This window comes from Marmota flaviventris, chromosome 1, assembly GCF_047511675.1.
Source record: "Marmota flaviventris isolate mMarFla1 chromosome 1, mMarFla1.hap1, whole genome shotgun sequence".
NCBI lineage: Eukaryota > Metazoa > Chordata > Mammalia > Rodentia > Sciuridae > Marmota > Marmota flaviventris.
The window spans coordinates 97432137-97456937 of NC_092498.1; the positions used below are offsets into that span (position 1 = coordinate 97432137).

Genomic DNA, 24801 nt, shown 5'->3' on the forward strand with positions numbered 1-24801 from the left:
CTTCTAAAAGAATCAGCCAGCACATCTTTGTCACTTAACTTTTTTTAATCTGAACTGACAGATCACTGGAGAATAACTATAGGGAATAATCCCCACACTGGCAGAGGGGATGGATTAAATCAACCATGAAAATAAGCACTGGCCCATGTGTCTATAGCCTAAAAGAAATCTGAGTGAACATAGTGCTGTGTTTAAACCAGGCTCAGTAGCCAATGAATTGCCTGTAATATTTTCTGCTGCAAATCTTCATTTGAAGCAAAAGGCAAATGCTGATGTTTTGAAAGCCAGGGTGAGTCTTGCTTTGTCTGCTAAATTTAAAAAATTATTTTATTGTTTTATTAGCATAGAAACCTAAAATGTGCGTACTTCATTCTTTCACCATATCCACGGCATGCTTTTTGGTGAATATGGTTTCTCTTCAACCTTAATAAAGGAAGCAAAAATTTCCCTAGAAAAATCATGCTCAATAAATGTTGACTATAATTTTAAATTTTTAATCTCCAGCAGAAGGTGGATTAGACTTCTTGGAAGAAATCACCAAGAAAGTAATAACTGTTTTTTACATTTTCATATGATAAAAATAATGGATCGATTGTTACATGAGCATTTGTTTGAGCTGCTTCCTCTTTCACAGAACTGTATTTTCTGTTCTTAACCTCATATAGTATCAATTAATGAGGTATAGACACTGGCATACTGTGAATCTCAGACCTCTCAAACAAACCAATACACCACAACAACAACTTGATTATCACATACTGACAATGAGCACAGAGAACTGACATCCCAGGAGCATCCCATCCGTTCTGCAGTATTCTTCACCAAAACTCTGCCAAACTCCACAAGCAAAGGATACCAGTTATGGAGGGTTAGGATTCTCTGGGTAAATTTGGTCTCGTCTGTTGAGCAAATGGATTTCAAATCAAAAATTGATGTTCCCATACGCAGCATATAGATTCCCTACAGGTTATGCAAACATCGATAAAGCAAAATCAAGGAACATGTACAATCTATCCCCAGGAATTCATTTTCAAATGCACGTTCAAATCCTATGAGTTCTGATTTGTTATTGTATTAACACCTGAACAAGACTTTAAAATTCAGTGAAATCAGGCAGGTGGGAGTTATTTAAATCTTTTTTTTTTCTTAAGGAATATCTTACTTAAAAGTTTAGTATTAATAGTGATGATGCCTTCCCGGAACCTGGGGAGATCTCAGTGAGATCCCAGTTTGCTCTATCTGGTCACAGAGAGTTCCAGCCTCAGTTTCCAGCCTCACCTTGGCACCTTTTAAGGCCCTTTCCCATATTTCTGTATTTTCTTTATTTCTTTTTCTGTATGTCTTTCTCCTTTTCTAACATATTATCTGAAACAGTTTGCTTTCAAGGAAACTGCATTCATTAAGAAATCCATATGCACACACTCCCTTAACTCGTTTATACATTTTTATAAATCAAATGTATTTATTAAATAAACTTAAATTTTCCCTTCGGTAAGAATTAACCAGTTGTACCACACTGGATAAGCCTGATACATGGATTAGTTTGTTAAGTTTTATTAGGGATAAACTTAAAAATTCCACTAGGCTTATGCTTATTTTATGTTGGAAATAGCTCATCAATTCCTCCAGAGACCCTCATATAAAATATATAAATTAGGTAAATGTATACATGTGTATATAATATATATAATATATTAATATTATATATAAAATTGTAAATATATAATTATATATTATAATATATGATATGTATGTGTGTGTATACATACACACACACACATACATTCACACACACACATACATTCACACACACACATAAAGAGAGGGTCACGAGGACCTAAAATATCTGTAGTTTGACCAACCCATTATAGATTAACTCTTTAGAAATTCATATCTTGTCTCATCTCCCTGAGGGCAATTTCCATTTTTTAAGAGTACCCTAATGTGGCCTGCTATATACTATGACCGCCTCTGAAAACCATTGTAAAATACTATACATTGATTCCAAGGAATTATTTGATTCTTGGGCACTGAAGTCACTCCCCGCACATGAAGTAAGTTCCTGAAGTCGATGCCCCGTCCCTGCTTGGAATGAATGACTAACTGACATGAAAAGACAGAAGGAATGGAGGGGCACTTTAGATAGGAAAGGACTGAGGTGCAATTTAGGCTTCTGAGCTCCCTGGAATCAGGATGAGGCTGGAACTTCATATGAAATCTCTGCCTTGCTTGACTTTTTGCCCTTCCTGGCTTCTCCCTGGAGCCCTTTCTTAATAAAGCATTTGCACTGGAATCCTTGGCTCTGAGTCTTGAATCTGGAAGAATCCAATTTTGGGAGACATGCTTTATAAGATTGGTTGACAAGACCAATAAAAAATTTAATGTCAAGTGCTTAGAGTAGTACCTGATGCCTAAAAAAATCATAGTTATCATACATAATGTAGCCACAGTTTTAAAACTGATTTTAAAAAAATTAATCAGTGTAATGCATACAGTCCAGAGGGCTTATGAAGACATCCAGAGTTCACAGCTATACTCCTCACACCCGCAGGATTACTCCCCAAGGGCATTCACATTGAATCCTTTTTTAAGCCTTATGAGTTTACCTATACACTTCTAAATACTAAACTTCCAATTGATCTCTATTCCGGTTTTTGGTTTGTTTGTTTAGAGACAGGGTCTTGCTGAGTTGCTTAGTTCTTTGCTAATTTGCTGAGGCTGGCTTTGAACTTGCAATCCTCCTGCCTCAGCCTCCCAAGCTGCTGGGAACAGATGTGAGCTACCATGCCTGGCCTTGAACTCCATTCTTGATCTATTGACTTCATGTACTATATGTTCATTTCCTGCTACAGTGAATGAGGGTTTTGCTTGCTTTCTCTTCTTCCCTCCTGCTAATAGAAGTATAGCATATATGAGACTATAAATTGCATATTTAAATCTCTATTTGTTCTGCCAACTATAGAGACAACTCTTGGTTCCCCATTTAACACTCTGATTCTTACTTCCCCTCCCTCTCTGTCACCAACCTGTCATTTTTACATGGTCAAGGAGGACAGCATTTGTGTCCTCATTAAATCTTTCATGATTTGTTCATAGGTTATTCCAACAATTGAAAGCCAGAAAGCCATTCCAGTATGGCTACTTTATTATTTCCTGTGGAGTGAAGAACTATGTTATGATTAGATGTCCTTTTCAGTCTATATTTTAACCTCATTCAAGAAAATATCCATATAGAGCATCCTTTTGTATTCCAGCAAGTGCTCATCATGCCACATTTTATGGCATGATTCGGTGTTTTAGTCAGCTTTTGTGTTGCTGTGACCAATATACCTGATAAGAACAATTTAGAGGAGGAAAAGCTTGATTTGTCTCAATAATTGCAGAGGTTCAATCCATGGTTGGTTGACTCCATAGCTCTGGGCCCAAGGTGGAGCAGAATATAATGGTGGAAGGACATGGCCGAAGAAAGCAGCTTAGAACATGGCAACCAGGAAGCAGAGAGAAGCCCTGAGCACCAGGGACAAACTAGACATCTCAAAAACATACACCCAGTGACCTATTTTCTCCAGCCACACCCTACCTGCCTATGGTCACCACCTAGTTAGTCCATATTAGTGAATTAATCCTCTGATCAGCTTACACGTCTCATAATCATTTCATCTCTGAAAACTCTTCCATGATCTCATGCATGAACTTTTGAGGGAACCCTCATTTCTAAACCATAACATGTTGTGTGTTTCATTTATTATTTCTTATAAAACAATGCACTTTTTTCCTTTTCCTTTTTCTTGTTTTGTTTGTTTTGCCTGAAGTTTCTCTCGACCATCTTTTTTTATATATAAGAAGAAATGTATACCTCTCTTAGGAAGTGAAAGCTTACTGTATCACTTTTCCTATAGTATTGAATCCATTCAGTTTTTCTCCTGGAAGCTTAGTGATTTGTTCAAATTTGGAACAGCTGCTTCATTTTGAACAACTGGATTTTGACTTTTCCAAACAACTTTTGTTTTCTTTATGAATTGCTAGCTGCTTCTTTTTTTAAAAACATTCCCAAATTCTTCCCAAATGTCTAAATGTTTTATCACTTCTTTAGAATCACCTTTTTTTTTTTTTCTGCAGATATTTCACCAAAGGCCCTTATGTTCAGACCTGGACTAGTCACTGTCTAGAACTACTGGACAGCTTTCATAGTAGGGCTCCCTTATAATGCACTTTCCTGGACTTCTTTTTTAGTTATTATTTTATTTTATCAATGTACTTATATAACTTTGTAAGAAGAAAGTATGTAAAAATAAGGGTTTTACGTGTTTGTAAGTTCCAAAATCAGACTTACTTTGATCTTGCTTTTGCCAGATAGTTGAGCTAGCCGTAGAATTCTTTTTTTTCTCTTTTTTTTTTTTGACCTTGACATATCATATATTTGAATCGGATGGGATATAATTTCTCATTTTTCTGAGTGTACAGGGTGCAGAATCACATTGATCATGCAGTCACATGTAATACACACAGTAATAATAATGTCTGTTTCCTTCTACTATCCTTCCTATTTCCCTATCCTCTCCCCTCCCCTCCCATCACTTCTCTCTACCTAATCTAGGGTAACAGTATTATTTTTTTCTCACATCTTCATACATGTATTTTGTATAACGATGAGGGTCTCCTTCCACCATCCATGCAATTCCCCTTCTCCCTCCCTTTCCCTCCCACCCGGCTTCCCTATGTAGAGGTAATCTTCTTTCCATGCTCTTCCTCTCTTCCCCATTTTGAGTCACCCTCCTTATATCAGAGAAGACATTTGGCATTTATTTCTTTGGGATTGGCTAACTTCACTTGGCATAATCTGCTCTAATGCCATCCATTTCCCTGCAAATGCCATGATCTTCTTATTTTTTAGTGCTAGCCATAAAATTCTTGATGGGCGATCAGCCTCCCTTAGAAGCTTTTTGTTGTGGTTTGGTTTGGTTTGGTTTGGTACTAGGGATTGTGCCCTGGGCCACTTTATCACTGAACTGTATCCACAACTCTTTTATTTTTATTTTGAGACAGGGTACTTACTAAGTTGCTGAGGGGGGCCTCAAACTTGTGATCCTCCTGCCTTAACCTCCTGAGTCACTGGTATTCTTCAGAGCTTGGAAGGCATCACTCCTTTCACTTTGGCTACAAACTTTTACTAATAAAAGGCAATTGTATGATAATAATGCCAGTGTGATTTATGTTTCTTTCTAGATAGACATTTGTTTTCTCTCCAAAATCTTTTGGGAATTTGAGATACATACATCCTTGGTGTTCTGCAGTTCCATGTGGGAATTATCTGGGTATGGACCTTGTTTCTTTTATCTTGGTTGGCACTCCTTAGGACTCTGGAAGGACTCCCAAGGACTTGGGAGAGTAGTGGAGAGCTCAGTGTATTAGAGTGAGACTGTGGACTGACAGGTTTCTTTAACGTAAATGAGAGCACTTTACTTTGGGGTGCTACATCCACATTAGGAACCCTAATTCTTCTCCACGCAGGATTTTCAGTTTCTTTAGAGGAGGAGAGCCTTTCCATTATGTTTCTATCATTTTAGGCACAGCTGCGAAGTACTTGGAAGGCAGGGATGGTAGGGAGACCAGCTCTTCCGTGAAAGAGGGTCAGCAATTCCCTCTGGGAATCCAGGGGCCACTTGCCCCTTCTGAGTCCTTACTGCTCTGACATGCTGGGTAGGATCAGCTCCTCTGGGAATAGCCCTGCCACAACATCTTCCTTCTCGTTTCAGGACCCTTGTTTTTCTCTTTTCATCTTTCCCATTTAATAAGTCACCTGAAATTTAACTCTTATTAAATGTACTTCAACAAGAGTGCTCCCCAAAATGTCAACAAAGGCAACAGTGATTAATGAACTGCCCTAATTTCCCAAAGAAGAAAAATCTGATTTCTAGCTGCCTATTTTCTTCTCTTTCCAACCCATTATTAGTTTCTTTTTCTCCCCCCTCCCTACCCCAATGGTAGAATAAATTGTTTAAATGAACTTTCCTCAAAGTTTTAGAGGGAGATGGATTAGCAAATTGCTCCGGTTGAAAATCAAGGGAAGAGCTGCCCCCTCCCAACTTACTGTGATTCAGTAAAGGCTGCTGGGAGCCCCAAGGACAAAGGCTCCTGATCCCCTGGGATGATTCTTTAGAATGCAGATTTTGCTGTACTCTCTGGAAACTACTGTCCTAACAAGCTCCCCTGGTGATTCTGGTCCATGATTTGAGATAGGCTGCTAGAGTTTGTGGAAACAACTAAGCTAAGTAAAAGGTGTGGGTGACTCAGGCTACTGATGGAAATTTGTAGGGATATTTTTCCTGGAGAAATTTTTTCTCTTTGTTTTCCCTGGCCATCTCAAGAAACACTGAGAACTCTGCCTTACATGCAAAAGAAGCAAAAAGACAGATTAAGGACACGTGTAGCAATATTTTTGGAGCTGATAACACTGACCATATGTGAGATGTTACACATCATCATCTTTGAGGCAGAATTGATTTTGCTTGTTTCTGACTATTGCCAAGAATCAGGGCAGATTTCCCAGCAAGTTTTCACCTTCTGTGCTTTTTCAAAATCCTCAATCCTCAACTATCTATGTTTTTTCCCCATCTGCTTTGCAAAACTTCTGCATGCTAGTGTAGACTACATGGTTCCTGGTTCATCTGCCTTAGATGTTATTATCTAATGGCTGTGTGTGGATGTCCAATTCAGTAACTCAGATTCCTCCTGTTAGATTGTTTAAGAGTCTATTTTTCCTTCTTCTAGAGATTTTAGTGGGCCACAAAAGTGAACAATAAATACAGACCAAGGAGACAAAGACAACATGAGAAATCATAAGATCCATTTTCACTGGTTCATGGGCCCAATGATTTTTTTTGTTTTTTTAAAATGAGGCTGATCTGAGATTGACTGCCCCCCAGCTGAGAACAAATCCAGCTAGAGAACTCTCAGCTGCCACCTGATGATCCTCTAGAGACAGCAGGTCACAGAGTTCTGTGGATAATGCAACCTGATGCCAACTTGCTTTCCTTAAAATGGCACAGAGTCTGAAAATAGTGTTGCCACCACCCCATATCCAAGAGGGGAGGAAATATTGTCTTGCCATGGAGGCAAATTTGTGACATGAATAGAGAATGCTGTGTCTCTTCCCCACCTCATACCTCTCACTGTCCCTTCCTACCACCCTCACGTATGTCTCTCTTTTTTATAATAAATAACTCGTGGCTGTGGTTCTTACCCAAATTCGCACCTTTATCCTCAGAATGCACATTTACATTTCACATCGGCAGGCTTTTAAAAAAGTGATTAGCCTGTAGCAGAATAATGATAATAATAATAATTATTATTATTATTTGTACAAAATTTCCCAGGGGCTGAACAATTCATCACCAAGCAGACATCCTTCAGTTTAGTCTTTGGAGCTAGATACCTGCACTACCTCTTCTCAAGAGCACAGCCATGGAGTAACTTGCTCACTGTCTACAAGTGAATAGTAACTTTTGTTCCAACCCTTAGGGAGGAATAGGTTGCCCCACCTGTATATGTCATTCTGTTATGTTAACAGGTTTTGGAAGCTGCAGACCTAAGACAGAATTGCTCAGAGCACTCACAAGCTGTGCAAACTTGACTCTCCTGTGGCTCCCTCAGCATAGCCTTTGCTGGTGGCTGCCCCGAATACTCAGGACCACAAAGTCCTGCAGAGCAAAAGAGGACTATTCATTCCTTTGTGGCGTCCCAAGGCAGTCAGTGTAGCTTGGTCCCCAGTGTATGAATGTAGAACGAGCTCTTTTTTATTATATAAAAATGCCCATATAAATTTGGTCATATTAATAATTTTAAAGTGTACCACTCAATAGCATAAGTATCCTCCCAATGTCATTCAACATCACCATTATCTGGTTCCAGAGCTTTATCATTACCCCAAAAAGAAAATCCATACCCATGAGCAGTTACTCCCAATGCAACCCACCCCTCACGCTCCAGAGGCCACTATTCTGCTTTCTGTCTTTATGTATGAACCTATTCTGGATATTTCACATAAATGGAATCACAATATGTGGCCCCTGGCGTCTGGCTGCTTTCACACATCATGATATTTTCAAGGTTGCTAATTTTGCTTTGACTTGATACTCTTTCTCTCCCTAGGATGAGATTTGCACCAGGGAACTGGGCTAACTGTGGAGTTTACTGAGGAAAACTTTATCAAATGTTCAAAATGGGAAATTGTCTCTGATTACTGGAAATATCAAAAGTGAACAAAAGGAAAAATACAGAATTCTTGGCTTCTCTTTTTTCATATTACATTATTTATTGGGGAAGTTTCAAGTCCCTGGCATTTTGCTTTGTGTTCCTTTTCAAATTTTCAAGATGTGTTTCTGTGTATCTCTTCTATTCTCACAACTGCTGTTATTGTAGTTAAATTTCACGTTTAGCATTGGCCTACACGGTGTATAGTAACCAGATACAGGAAACAATCATAAAAAGACATAAATACCAGGGACAAGTAAAAATCTTTAATCTTCATGCCTATGGTCAGAGTTTTAAGCCAAGAAGCATCATTTTATCCACAATAATTCTTTGTAGTTCAAATATACCCTTGAACCTTCCTAACTTCACACACTTAAAAACTTCTGTGTCCATATTTGACCATGCTTTAGAAGATGAGCCATTTAGAGGCACTGTATTTTCAATTTTTTTTTCATTTTCATAGTATTGAGTAGGTGGCTTTGGCAATTTTTTTTAAACCAAGTTATGTCTTGTGCATTCCCTCATGCTTTCTTTTTTTTTCATCCACTACATACCTGAATGCATTTTATTTTCCATCATTTTTTTAGCTTGCAGATGCCAAATTAGTTTATGTAACTCAAAAGCATTTTGCTTAGGTTTATGCCTTTCCAGTCAAGCTGCTGTTACAGGAAAGAAATATCCAAGCAACGTGAACTCACCGACATAAAACATCGAAGACACATTTGGGACCCTGTCTCATTAGTAGGTTAGGGTCTGTTGCACCTACTCGTCTGCCAATATCTATCTGCCAATATTCCCCAGTCTTTCCTGTTTCTAAATGTTGATTTAGATAAATGCTTTTCTAACCAAAATGAAACAGTATGGTATTTAAGTCAACCGTGAAAATAAGCACTGGCATATGTGGCCCCACTTGAAAGAAGCCCATACAGGCTTGATTTGAATTAGGCAAGAGGCCAAATGCAATCAGGTTTCCAAAGTCTGTCACTGCACCAAAAGGAAGAGGATCCCCCAGATTGCAGAAGACCTTGAAAGGCCAGAATTGAGTGGGGCTCCCCAATCTACCAACAAATGTGATTTTGTAGAATAAAGAGGGAAGGGAAAATGGCAAATGAGGACTTTCTCTTAAGATTCCCAATGACTGGGTAATTTTTAGCCTATCTCTACCTCTGGAGTCCTGTTACAAGGTCTAGGTCACCCTAGGCTTAGTGCAAGACAAGACTTAACCCTGGGCTGTTGGAAGAGACATACAATGATTCAGTAACACGATGAAGATTTGCTATTCTACTGGCCCATTGTGGATGCCCTTCATGGTACCTGAGATCACAGAATTAGTAATTGGTGCCCCCAGGAAAAGTCAAGATATCACTTCACCAATATAATTATAATTTCCTGAAAACAAACCTGATCTATATGTTTGAAATCAAATACAATGTTAATTGTGAGGATTCAAACTCACACCATTTTTACTAGAAAGGCTTTCTACCTTCTCTGCAGTTTAAGTCACTCAAAACTCCCTTGAGTTTTAAACAGTCCATTCTCAGTTCTGTGTCACCTAAAAGCCGTGCTGTCATTCAGGTGTCTCTCCAGGCTGACATAGCCTCTCTTTCTTCACCACACTATCCTGAGCTCTCTCTCTGCCCACATCAAACACCTGCCTTGTGCATTGTCTTGGCCCCTATTAGCCCACAAAGGATCCTGTCTCCTTATTCTCCCAGTCCAGTCCTTTTGGTCAGTTTTACACTGTTGATCACTTCTATCTATAGACAGATATTCATCAAGCATTTAAGCAAGTACCTTTAGCAGGTCTCTTTCTATAAGAGGCACCTCCAAACCAGACTGTCTCTTATGAATTAATTTTACTTAGATTGTGAACTCCTTCAGGCAGGACTAGGCTTCCTCTTTAAATCCTACATATTACCTGGCATATTATCAGTGCCTAACAGGTATTCAATAAATTTTACAAAATGATTTTTAACTTTACAAAAATTGTCACTGATTAACTCTCTTACAGAGAAAGTTTCTCATGTGCCCTCATTATGTTTGGATTCACATGTATATTTCATGAACATACTTACGTGAAGGCAGGTATATCATATGCCAAATCATATCATATAATTTTCACTAGAATTTTTTTAATGAGCATTTTTTTTTCAAAACAGGAACTAGTATAATGTTGCAAAAGGGAATTATTACTTTTGGAAATCTTGACTATAGGTGGAAGAGAAGCAGGAAAACATTGCAGCCAAGGCCTGCTAGTTCAACATTACTCCTTATATTAATTGTCCATGGTCTTGTTAGAAAGCATGTAGGCTGAGACTTAAGCAAAGGAAAAGTGAACTTGGTTTTCAGCAGTAACTTTCTCTAGTCTATGCTTTGGTTTCCTCCAGCAGAAATTGTTCAGTGCTAGATGGGTACGAGAAAAAATTTTGTGTTCTCAGTACTAAGACAGCTTAGCCCACCAACTCTTCTCCTATAATAAGAAAATCTTGAAAGATGATTTTGTTTCTTCCGTTCCTTGCCTGTCCTTGAGGTACTAATGCCTTAAAAGAATTACTTTTCAAGGGGGTGTGCAAGGAATGGAGATTATTTTTAAGTACTCTCTAATGTGTCGAATCATCACACTATGTATTTCATAGTCACCTACCATATTCCTCTGGTTTGGGGGCTCTGTCTCTTTGATCAGCAGGAAAAAAAAATTTAAATATCACAATTTGGCAAAACTAAGAGATCCATGTGTGAGAAATAATCTTTGAATAAAGGGGAAAAAAAACACTATATCAACTTGAAACTAAGATATCTAAGCAAATTGGTAGAGGTCTGAGTAAAGAGCGAAAACGGTATTGATTAATGGTATTGATGGTGATGAAAAGGAGATTACAATTAGTGTTCTGTTCTTAACGCCAGTCAAGCGCTTACCAGAAGAATTTAACTGGTTGAACTCTGAAAATCCACATCAGATCTTGGCATGAGTATATTTCACAGGCAGTGTGAAAAAGGAGAGAAAGAGATTCCTTAGAAACATCTCTGTTCCTTGTATACCCCCTTTGAAAGTGATGCTTTTATAGTAATTCCCAATACCTTTAAGACAAAATGTCTGATGTATTACATTCTGGTCCTAATTTGTTAAAAAAAAAAAAAAAAAATCCCAAGAAGTGTTTTTATTTCTCCCAGGACCTCCCCACTCTCTTAAACACTAAAGAGCTTCAGTGGAAGAGGGCAAACCATCTCTCATGGAGATAGGGGACAAGCCATCAGGACACAGCAGGATGTTTTTGTCATGTTTGTTTCACTCTCTTTCCTTGTAGCTACCTCATCCCTGAACTCCCAACTGCAACAGCTCCAGCAGCTCCAGCAGCTCCAGCAGCAGCAGCAGCAACAACAGCAACAACAGCAACAGCAGCAGCAGCAACAGCAACAGCAGCCTCCTCCACCGCCAACCAGCCAGCACCCACAGCCTGCCCCACAGGCTCCCTCACAGCCCCAGCAGCCTCCACAGCCCCAGCCCACCCCGCCCCAGCAGCCGCCACCTGCCTCCCAGCAGCTGCCAGCTCCTCCATCTCAGCTGCAACAGGCGCCTCAGCCCCAGCAGCATCAGTCCCACTCCCACCCCCAGAACCAGAACCAGCCATCTCCAACCCAGCAGAGTGCAAGCCCCCCTCAGAAGCCCAGTCAATCTCCAGGACATGGCCTTCCATCGCCGCTCACGCCACCCAATCCTCTACAGGTAGGCTTTCCAACCACCCCCAGGAGCACAGAGGACCTTTCCAGGTGTCACACGCAGTCCCCAAAGGCAAAAGGCCAGCACAACTTAGTATCGTGTTCTGCAGCGTCTAATTCAAATTGATCTCTTAGACGTAGGGAAGAGGAAGCAAATAGCAGGTAGCTGGGGATGCATGTAAACGAAACAAATAGAAGCCCACTGATGTTGCCCTCCAAAGGATAAATGTTATCTCTTTCCTTCTGTGAGAGGCCAGCTCTGTAAGTGCACTTGTAGCCTGTAATAATTCCATTTTATGATACTTTTTGAAGGCAGCAAAGATAGCATCCAATTAAAATTATTACTAGCACAGTTTTGTAGCCCCGTGGAGAACCGCATCTACTGTCCATGAGGCATGGTGGTTATTTCTCTATATTATGAATACAACAGTGGCTTACCTTAAGTACTTTCTGCTCTTTTGTTTTTATTTTTCTAAAGACTCTCTGGGGTTAGGAGGGCAAAGAAATTTAGCCCCAGTCTTATGTCCCAGATTCCAACCATTACTCCACAGACTTGTTAGTGTTAGAGCCTCAGCAAATATGCATCTTTATAAAATAATAAAGCAGCTATATATTTCCTTTATTACTGTGAGGCTGAGGGCATCAAAAATGAATGCTTTGGGTTAATCATGAAAGCTCATCTTTAACCTACCACCACTGAGGAAGAAATAGGAGCCTTCAGGAATATATAACTTGAAACTTCTGGAAAACATTTTTCACACAGACACCCATAAAATGAATTAACTTCCCTAAATAATAACTGTGATATCAATGCATCAGATCTAGAAATTAATAGTTCAGTTGAGCCGTCCAGACTTTGACTTATATGATGATGTATTTGAGATTTCAGATGACTTAGTATACTCAAAGTACAGTGACAAACTCCAACATGGTGAACAATGTGTGTGCTCATTTGGATGCCACTTCACCCTCTCTTCATGGTGGGCCTTGTCCTGCCCTCCACAACCAGAGGATGGCAATAGAGATGGCATTCGTGGATACTGAATGGGGAAATAACCCTATCGAGATATTCATACTCAAACAAAAGGCAGGTGGATTAGGGACTTAGAATGTTTGAACCAACTTTATTTATTGTCCCATATCTTTGTCCCTTTGAACTTGGATTCTCAATGTGGTCCAGAGTTTTCCTGGAAATGAACACATTTGGGTGAGATGAGTAATTGTGTTTTTCCAGGCACTTGGGGCCAAGGCAACTTTCCAGTGTGAACATTTTCCTGAGTTAGTTGGAGTTGTATTTTCACAAATCTTGCAAGGGAGAGACTATCTAATACATTTGGCATGGCAATGAACATAAGCTTAAAACACCTTCACTAGACACTTGACGTCTAAGGAGAGAGGAGGCATAATCAAATTTACAAAATGCATAATTAAATCAACCCTAACATTTTCAACATCTGGAGTTCAACTCTATTGTTCCAAAGAATGAGTTTTAATGCTTTTGAACAACAGTTCAATTAGATATGCCTATATACAATGTATTTTAACACTTGCTATGTCCCAGGCACCAAAATAGGTAAAATTACCAAGGAAACAAAAAATGGCCCTGTGCTGAGATATGAAATAACTTAGATCTGAAGCTAGTTGTATACAGTCCAGCATTCTTTCCCATTAAGTAAAAACTGTCTTGGAGCTCTGTGGAAAACAGCCTTCCCCAAATCCTACCAGCATCTTAATATCTGCCAGCCAGTGAAATGGCAGCATGGATATGTCCAGTTGATGGGACTTTAGGTGTGGTGACCACTCTACCTCTTGGGAATAAATTCTCTTAGGAGAAGTTCTAAAAGTTCTCCTAACAGTTTCCCATGAAAATCCAGGGACTGTACAGGGTTTTTGTGTTGTTATTGTTGTTGTTTTGTTTTTTGACAACAAATAAAGACTCAGAGCTACATTTCTTTATGACCTTGAGAGAATATTCTAATTTTTTCACCGTTGGAATTTTACCTTTTAATAAATATATTTAGAGTCATTTAAATACAGAGTAGATACTACACTAACTTCTGTGAATCTAATGGATAACCACCAAAAAAGTGACTTGATACAAATTTTTTAAATATTATTGAGTAGATATAAAATTAATTTTGAATAAGTAGATGTCTATAGAAATTAAAGGATTTTTTCCCCTTGACTACAGTTGTATGTAAGGAAAATGAAGAATTTCATAGTTTAAGTATTTTTTCAACACTAGCTGTGGGGGTTTTAAGTTTGGGAAACATGGGATGTTTTAACTATTTTTTTGTTAGTACTGGGAATTGAACCGAGGGCCTTGTAAATTCTACTCAAAATGTTCTACCACTGAGCCACACTCCCAGCCCAGAATGTTTGAACATTTTAAAAAGAAAACTATTTAAAAGGCACTGCAAAGATGTTTAACTCTCAAAGGTAATGATCTTCATGAAGTAGAATAAAGCGTTTTTGCTTAAAAATTATAAAGGGAATAAAGATCAACTAAATTCATATATGAAAGCCTAAATCTCATTTTACAATTCTTTATTTTCATATGGGCTTTGTCTTTTTACATTATTCAAAATCTATCTAAGAAATATTAGTTTAGAACTATGCAATGTAGTTTATTAGGGAAAGCCAGCATACGAAAAGGGTTTTTGCTTAATTTTTTTTTAAAGGATAACAATTATGTCTAAAAATGTACAGATACTGACTTCAGGGGAAAAATGCATTAAAGTAGATTGTAAAGGTATATTTGGGTGAGGTCATTTCTTATGATGAAAAAAAAAAAAGATTAATAGTGCTGACGGGTAGTAACACTCTAGACAAAAATTCTCCAAATAGCTCTTGTCAGGTTTTTTCTGTGAAATTGCAGTATAATTTTATTTCACTCTTTACTCAATTCCATGAAATAGATTGCATTTACAAAACCACGTTGTTGTTTCAAGACAGGTATGAATAGAAAGTATTATCCCTTCAGAGAAGCCAAGGTAGGGGAATAACTGTTCATTAATTTTGATCACTCTGATCTACAGGAGGGCTGGGGGTCTAGAGTAGATGACAGAAGTTGGTCTCTACAGGTAGGTCTGTCTGTAGCTTTTCCATTGAGACTCAAGACCTACCCAACTCAAAACTTCATTCTGTCCCAGGAGGCACAGGGGAGAAGTTCTAAAGAGAAAATGCAAGCACACTGGTGTTCAGGAGTCAGGCAGTCATTAAAATTAGTAGATGCAGGTGCAGAACTCAAAGTCAATTTTTTTAAAACTGTATGAGACAAATAAGATACATCTGTGAGATGAATTCAGCCTTTGGATTCAGGGTGGATGTCAGTCCATACACCTTATTTTTGCTAACTAACCCACCAGTCACAGACTGTATCAGTATCAAAAACTAGAAATTCTTACTGTGTTGGGGAGGAGCAGAATAGAAGCATAAATGGAAACAATTTTGCAAGGGAAAAGACATGTTCTAATCACTCCTATGTTGATAAAACAACCAACAATTTTATTTCCAATACATAAATTTGATCTGGATAAAGATCACTTATGCATAAGAATAGTGAAATTGATTTCTACTTTTTATCACCTTTGAGATGGTTTTTCCTGCAAAGTTCTTTGGGAGTTTCTATTTGCATTGGGGAGATCCTAAACATTTGGTAAATGCCCTAATGTGCATATATTCCCTGCAGGGTGGTCTGGAATCAAACTGGGCCTGGTTGATGGCTAGTTGTCGTGTCCAGGGATGAGGATGGCTGGAGGGTTAGGGGTCTCATTCTAGTTCTGACCCTGCCTCCAACTAACTCTCAATTTTGAACAAGTTGTAACTCTCTAGACTTCATTATTATCATCTGATGCATCTACAAGCTCTAAGTTGGTAGGCCTCTGGAATTTTATTGACTGTTAAAAGCCTGATGGTCTTGAAGATTCTCTGAGTATTCTTCAAGGTCAGGTGAATTTCTTCCCACTCAGCTGGGTGGCAGAGTGGAAAGAGAGCGGGAGACAAACCTAAGTGGGATAATGATAGCAGAAGCAGACTTTATCTTAGTAAGAGAGTCCAAATTAAAGTCAAGTTTTTATCCTCAGAGAGTCACTACTATAAGCTCTGGTTTCAGATTGTTTTTCCATACCTATACATTAGAGAAGCTTAAGAAACCAAATGCTGCATTTAACCTTGGCCTTCTGCGTACTGTCTTGCATGGCAGGAAGCAGGATAATCTTTTCCTTTTCTTGTATTGCACATTTTAATAGATAACAGAGGGAGACAGAGATCAGTGGAAATAAGAGGACTTGTATGAGGAATGAGGGACATGGTCACCTCTCCAGAGGTGGTGGTGCTCGAGAGATAAGGTAAAACATGATCTCAAACATGTGCATTTACTAATATAAAGGTCTAGTTACCACTCAGGCTTAGAGCAATACAACTGTTTAAGAATTATACCTCTGATACGCAGTGGACATAGCCTTCTGGTCTTCTCAGTTGGGATGTTTTCCCACTGACAAATTTTAGTACTAAGTCCTGAAGCATATATTTGATGGGGAAAGGAAGTACATTATTACTTTTTGAAACAATGAGTCCAAGCCCTCCAGAAGTGGTCAGATCTACATGTCTATTATGTCCTTTAAAGCAAGTGGTCTCCAATCTTGGGTCCTTCCCTCCAATTTAGAAAAAGTCCAGTGCCCTCATCCAAACTCTCCCTTTCCCTAGAAATTAATCTTGATCAATTTACCACAATATTAGTTAAGGTTCTGTGGATCTAAGATATCTCATTTATAAAGGAAGCCGTAAAATTAAATACTTTCTAGTATTCTGTTTGAAGTTCTATTTAGAGTTTTATATTAAACATCCCTAATACTGTTTAATGTTGGGTGACGTATACAGGAACACTCATATAACCCCTCATGGGGCCATTGTAAATTCTAATAGCACTCAGACATCTCTACACCCACATAGGCTGAATTACTTGCAGAATTCTTCTCTCCACAGCCAAGGCTAAGGTGAGGATATGAGGCCGTCATTTCAGAGGAAGTATTTAAGGATGAACCCCCTCAAAAATGCAGTAATCAAGATAATATTTCAGTGCAGCATTTTCAAAAATCAAAATGAAAGACCAAAATCCATAATCCACAAAATCTCAAATTTTAAAATGCTGAGTCAATAACAATTCTGAGGTACATTGGCATTTAAGACAGAAGGAAAAAAATCAGTAACACTGATATTTTGTTGATCATGAATTTAGGGCATTCATATTTATTTTTTTAAATATTGCATCAAGATGTTATTCATCTTTCCTGGCACAGAAGTGCATGCCTGTAATCCCAGCAGCTCAGGAAGCTGAGGCTGGAGGATCTCAAATTCAAGGCCAGATTCTGTAACTTACTGAGGCCCTAAGCAACTTAGTGAGACCCTGTGTCAAAATAAAAAATAAAAAGGGCTGGGGATGTGTCTCAGTGGTTACACAAGCATCCCTGGGTTCAATCCCCAGTATCAAATTAAAAAAAAAAAAAAAGATTATGTGATTGCTGTTTTTGAATACTGTGCTTTGGGACAATACTCTCACATTTTGTGCCTGAGGTGAGTGTCTCATTAACCTCACCCTCATCCCCTCAAATTCTGCTACTAGTTGTACAAATGATTTAGCAAACATTCTCCAAGGTCACTGGCATTCTGTCCATTGTAAATTTCAACTAGATCTCCGCTCCAACTTTCTAGTTGAACTTGAAAAATACACAGAATTTTGCACTAATATATATATATATATATATATATATATATATATATATATATACACACACACACACACACACACACACACACATACACACACATATATGCATGCATATGGCATAAAAGATCAGGGCAGTAAAGGGGTTACAAAGCCATATCTTCCCCATTGCACAGAACTAATAAACCAATTTCTCTTTTGGATGACATTTTTTATACTGAATTATTTTAGGATTTGATGAAATTAAGTAAGTTTGATGAAAATGATAGAACTATCACTATGTAGACAACATTCTCCCAGAGCAATCCAAGCCATGAGGACCTTTGGAAACTGATTCTACACAGGGTGGATAAGGCTTCCTCTTGAACTAAAGAACTTAAGAAAAACTTGATTGTCATGGATGAGATCTATCCAAATTCAGAGAATTATTGTGCAGATTAAATATAATATACCAATGGAAATGCTTTATGTACTATAAATTTGTTAAGCAAGTGTTGATGAGTCCAAAGATATGAAAAAGTGTGAATGTATTTATGTTCGTACTACCATCCAGAAGATTGAGGGCTTCATTCACGACTCATTCATTCAGCAAGGGGTCAGGTGGGAAATGGGAATCCCTTTCCCCAGCCGTATTAAGCACTGAATAAAATAAACAAAATATATTTATCCATATACTCTTCAAGGGACAATTTTTCCTCTTATGAAAGAAAATCTCCTTTAAAAAAAAGCCCTCAGTTCAACATTACTGACATTTCAAAGAATTTATTACAAGCATTTGAGATCCAGGAGGAACAACAAAGTTTATATTGCTTTGAGAGTGGCAGGGGAAAAAATTAGTTTACCAAGAATGTACTAATACACTGCGGTGCTTCTATGCCATTGTCTAGATTTACCATTCCTGTGTACTTCTCTGTAAATTAGTCAAATCATGTAGAAAGGGGCTGAACAAAGCAGGCGGCACATTCACACCACTGGGTATGGTAGCTCTCGTCAAGTAGTGCTAGATGGAAAGGGTACCAGACTCAAAGGAAGGCAGAAAGATTCTTGCAGCATTTGAACATGGCAAGTTATAACTTTTCAAAGAAAATAGGCCCACTCTGATCATCACAGGGGGGCAGATCCATGGGCTGTCTGCAGTGAGCTCAGTGAAGAGTCTGGAGCCACTCACACCATCCAGTCCCATCACTGTGTGTTGGATGGTGGCTGATAAACCATCCTCGAATGCTTCTGAAACAGCTTTGCCTTCGTGTGCATAGATGTAGGTTTCAGTGGCAATTTGAGATGCCCAAAATGTGCTGGCTGGCACTTTGTTCTGAAAGAGCAAAACTTAGCCAGTATTTATGTGAACTTAATATAATATTCCGGTTCTTTTATCATCATGTTATTCCTCATCTTTTAGCCTCAATTCATTTCCCACAGGTTTAGAGTAAATTTTCCATGGGCTTTTAAATTGACTTCCAAAGCACAGGCTTGCAAGCAAATATTCTCTAGGTTATAAAGACAGTTAGTACTTTTATCAATATCCACGAACATTTATGTGTGTGCGTGGTAGCCCTAGGAAAGATTTGCTGAACAGACAAGGTGGGGTCTTAGTGCCTGGTCTTTAGAAGCAGACAGATCTGTGTTCAAATGCTGGCTGTGCTGGACACTCAGTTCCTCATAGTTTAGAGGGTTGGTGTGGTGCTTAAGAAATGACTAGATGACAGCATTTAATTTGATTCCTAATAAGAGAGCTCATGCCAATGTATCTTTCCTTCCTTGACTATACCTGTCATAGTCTAAGGAGGAATATGAGACAAACAGATAGATGCACGTGAAGGTGAACAAAAGATATGAAGATATTAAGATGCATGTGTAGCCGGGCACGGTTGGTCACACCTGTAGTCCCAGAGGCTCAGGAGGCTGATGCAGGAGGATAGCTGGTTCAAAACCAACCTCAGCAACTTGACAAGACCGTAAGCAAATCAGCGAGACCCTGTCTCCAAATAAAATATAAAAAATGTCTGGGGATGTAGCTCAGTGATTAAACAGCCCTGGACTCAATCCATGGTACAAAAAAAAAAAAAAAAAAAAGCATGTGTACACAATAAAAATATGCTGGAAAACTCACATTAGCTAGAATGAAGCTAATAATTGCACATGAATTTTGTATTGTCATTCTGAGTCAGAGAGGTGAGGAGGACTTCTGAGAAAGGATCTTAACAAAGGGTGGCTTGAACATGGGGCAAGCCTGCACACAGGTGATTTGGGAAGTACAAACCCCCAAAGGGTTTAGAGCAGGAAATTGAGCGGTTGCTAGGTACTCAATAATCCTAATCTTGCCTAATCACATCACCCTAAAGTCTCCTCACTGAAACCCACAAGCTCAAGTTCCACCATCAATATTAAGGACAAAACATTATTGTTTTCCTTCTAAATTCCCAAGTTGTAGTTTCTAACATGTAGGTAAAGAGAAAGAATTCTGATCATCTCAGTTTTCCCCCTAGCTTTAGAACCTTGGACAAGCCACCTGTTCTCTTTGGGGACTTGGTCGGTCACTTATTATATAAACAGTTTATAACCTACCCAGTTCCACATTCTTTTTATGAAATACCACAAAATGGTTTGAATTCCATGGAAAGAAATAATTGTATATGCATATTTCCATAATCCATTTAACAATGCAATAATCAGTAAATACTCCTAGTAATAATGCTTTAAATTTTAAAAAGTGAATTTTCATATTATTTATGTATGACTTCATGGATTCATACCTCTAACCAGAATAATAACAATCACTTATCAAAGTATCTCTATGTAGCTTGTACTCTAAAAGTGCTTCAACCTTTCATTTTATCCTCACAACCCAAAAAAGGTAAAAATTTTCTTCAAATCTAAAGAAACAAAATCTCAAAAAGTTATAGCATCTTCTTAAACATCACAAAGAATGACCGAATTGGAATTCCAGAGCTGAACTGAATTCAAATTATCTCCATCTATGTTTCAACCACCTCTGCAATCTCTATTTTGATTGAGATCTATTTATATAATTCCTTTATTTGGCTTCCAGCATTTTCCAAGACAGTATTTCCCAAAGTATCTTCCATGGGATGGGAGGGTGATCTGGTGCAACATCTGTTACCCCATTGATCACCAGGGTTGATTCGGCTGATCTGGCTGGCTAGGCAGGTGTCTTCTTCCTCACCTCCATGTCCTTCCCTAAGCTATGCACTTGGTCAAAGAGGATGACTTCCCCAATGGAGGAGGACCATTCTTTGGTCAAGTGTATACAAGTAGCTGCACTCCCCTGCTAAAATCTCCAAACAAGCTCTCAAGGGCCAAAGTATCTTCCATAAAACACTAGTCCATAGAAATTTTATTGAAAACAGAAGCCAATTTGGATGGATGGAGACAGAGAGAGCCGGGGGTGGGGGGGGGTGGGGGTGGGGGGGGGGCGGGTGAGGGGGTAGGCATACTGTTATGCTGCTCCTAGATATTCCCTCAATGAATATTAGAATGCTGAAAGCTAAAGATATCTTGGAATAAATGTGTCAGCCAACCTTAGTTAACCAAGAAATGTTGAAGTTTATGTAACCACTGAACCCTTTTCTTCATATAATGCTAATACTATGTCAATGGAAAATCCTTCAGGAACCACAACTCTTAGCTTTTTTCTCTAATAGTTGTAGGATCAGCACAACTAAAATAACCTTCCATTTCCTTACCCAGAATAATATGCAGAAATCCACAGACTGGATCCAAGAGGTTGAGGTAGGACCAGGACGAAAAATACAAAAAGATTAAAAAAAAAAAAGAGGGAAAGGAATACCTCAAAACCAAAGCCAGAGCAGGAAAAGCCAAACCTAAGGATGGTCCTTAAAATCTTAGGCAATGAGTTGGCAATGAGCAAATTCACTCTGTTAAAGAATCTTACTGGGTAGCTCCTCAGCATCTGAAGTCTTACAGATCTTCTTCATTTGGCCTCCCTCTGGCCTCCTTTTCTTCACTGAGTATTATTTCTCTTGTCCACACACCACTAAACCTGGAGTCATGTTCCCCAGTCCAAATGATGGGCATGGTGCTTCCTGGACCACACATCCCTAATGCCATCCACCCTCCCCATCTTTGACAGGCACTTCCAGTGCTCAAGAGATCTCCCAGTCCTTTTAATAGGATTTGGATTGCAAACTAAAGGTCAAGTCAGTCTGAAATCTGTTTGGCAAGCCATTACTGTCATCTAAAGTACCAGGTTGTCAAAACGCCATTTGTCTGTGGGGCATTATCCTAGCTGTCAGAATCCCATCCTGCTCTTTTTCCATGCCTGTCTTTAGAAATGGACTCTTTGAGGCACTGGCATTTCTCTTCTCTTTCATTCTCCACTGTTAAGAACTATATTGAGCATTATGGTCTCCAGTGTCAATACAGGGCCCTATGGCTGCAAAGGAAGTCAGAGAAAGGCACCATGTTGAGACTATCTGCTCCAGTCTCTTCTGTTATCCAGAAGAGGAACTCTCATGGCAAAGGTGCAGGTGTTCCTCTGAGTGATTGTCTACTGGAAAGAGAGTTCTCCTGTCCTTGGCCACTCTGTGGGGATGACTGTGAGGCCACAGATGAAAGCTCAGTGGAGGGAGCAGTTTGCATTTGTATGCTGTCAGCTCTGTTTTCAGAACTGGTGGCTGTGTCTGAAGGCCCAGTTGGGCTCCAATCAATGCAACTTTCCCAGCCCGACATATTTTGTCTGAACTGTCAGTTGACAGGGATCAGCCCGGCACCACCACTTAGTTTTCAACACCAGAAGATATTTAACTGTCATTAAAAAAGAAGTCAAGTTAGGAATCCCCTTCTTTTTCTCAGCTGGACTCCATATCTTCCCAGAGACTGCCTGTTCTTTCTGGGAGCTGAGCTCTCTGTCCTTGTATTGTGAGGTTGCAAATGTGGCATTTAAAGAGAACAAAACAATGTTTAAGTGTTCAGAGAAGAGAATATTTAAGAAAAACTCTCTTGCTTCCCCCAAGGAAAGCCCTCCACTCTGGAAGGCTTAGAAAGTTCAATTTTTTTAATTAGCAGAAAAATAATCTTGTACTCCTGTCTGAAGTTTCCAAGAAGTAATATTCCTTAAGGTAGTTACCACTTTTAGTCCTCTGCACGCTCAGAAACGATCTGATCAATCTAGGGATAAAGCCAATGGACCCTGGAACTGACCTGAACAGCAAAAAGTTAATAAAGGCAGAAAGCAAAGATGGGGTGTTTTCCAAGCTCCCTTTGTGTAATGATCACATGGAATCCATTTTAAGCACCTTCAAAGTTTAAAATACCATTTTCATTGCCAGTCAGCCTCCTTAAGAGATATAGTGAATATCTTCTTACCAGAAAAAAAAAAAAGGTCTGCCTATAATCAAATACTTTCAGGGCCCTTGAGACCTTGGCTGGCCAAGGACTGTCCCTCCCTTCACTTGTCTAACTCAAGTCACACCATCTCCTAACAGCTGAGGCCATATCCGTTTTCCTGTAGCTATATTTTGTCCAATTCCTTTCTTTATTCAGAAGGAAATTTCCAAACTCTGGCAGTAATTCTCAACATTGGCTGTGCATTGGGATCAATGAGTAGCTTTTAAAAATGCCAATGACTGGGTCCCACCCAGAGGTTCTAATTGAACCTAGACATCAGCATTTTTAAACTCCCTAGGAGATCCCAGTATGCAGCCAGGGCTGAGAATGACCATTCATGGTCTTGTAAATAAGCTCCAGATTATTCACTAAGTGTTGGCTATGCAAATTGGTGCTGACTTTTATGCTATCATAATAAGACTGGCTCTTCATTTCTGAAAAGAACAAGCCACTATCACTTCTGCTCTAACCCTCTCCAGGTTCACATCCCATCAGGGAAGGAAAACAATGATATCTGTGCTTTGTTATCCACTCGTGCCTCTCCCAAACTCCAAACTTGAATTAAAATCCCCATATCTGAAAGGGGGGGGGGAAACCCCTCAAACCTAGACAGTTATATCTGACCTTCAAAACAAAGCAAGGGAAATAATCTTTTTATCACCTTTAGCATCTTCTCAAAACAAGAACAATCACTGCGGACTGAGAGCTTATTAGATGCCCCATCTGCTGCTAGATGCCGTGTCTGCTATTCCTCAGTAGGGCTTCCCAAACTTTTATTGCTTATGAATCCCCCTGGGACCTTGAGAACTGTGGATTCTAATTCCAGGGTTCTGGGATAGACAGCCCACTCCAGACTCTGCATTTCTAACCAGCTACCAAGTGATGGTCCTCAGCCCAGATCTTGAGTAGTAAAGCTCTATTCAGTGAACCTACCAGTCTCATTAGCTCTTTTTCTTTCCCTTTTATTTGTTCTTTTTAGATATACATGATGGTAGAGTATATTTTGACAAATTTATACAAACATGAAGTATACCTTATTCTAACTGGGATCCCAGTCTTATAGTTGTACATGATGTGGAGATTCATTGTGATGTTTTCCTATATGTACATATGAAAGTTGTATCGGATTCATTCTACTGTCTTTCCTATTCCTAACCCCGCCTCTCTTTCCTTCCTTAGCTCCGATTCAGAATTAGGTATGAGGACCTGGAGAAGACAGGAATCAAACAGGGGTCTATCTGACATCAAAACTTTGTCCACTGTGCTCCTTGCCTCTTTTTCCACTGTGGGGTTCATAAAAAAGAGATCTCATTTAAATCACATAGTCATTTCTTTCCTTGCAGACAAAGTTGGGGATAGAGAGCTCTTCTGGAGGAAACATTCTTATTTTCCCACCTGAATGGTCTTTCACATAGTTTAAGTATTCCTCCTGATCTAAATCTTGATCTTATCATTGCTCAAGCATCAGTATCTCTGAGGTTGAGGGTGAGAACAAGACTACATTCTTTATTTGTTTAATAAATGTACTAGTTGTGTTGAAATCATTTCTACCAATTTTGAAACACAACTATCAAGAGGTTACAATAGTCTGTGACCACTAAGTTAGAGTCAAGGTGGCAAACAGGATCCCTGTGAGAAGTCTGAAGGTCTCATACTAATTATTAGGCCCCGAATCACCTTGTTTATGCCTCTAACAATCACACCTGCCTACATTCTGATTGTCTTGCATGCAGCAATGA

The 24801-nt window shown here is 39.1% G+C and overlaps 1 protein-coding gene across 1 annotated transcript in view; it reads left to right on the plus strand.

Moving 5' to 3' along the window:
- Positions 1 to 24801, plus strand: part of Pou6f2 (POU class 6 homeobox 2) — a 470336-nt gene that overhangs the window by 341030 nt on the left and 104505 nt on the right. Inside the window, exon 5 of the mRNA XM_027939714.3 lies at positions 11559 to 11977. Within this exon, the coding sequence (XP_027795515.3) occupies positions 11559 to 11977 (419 nt within the window). The remainder of the gene's footprint in view (positions 1 to 11558; positions 11978 to 24801) is intronic.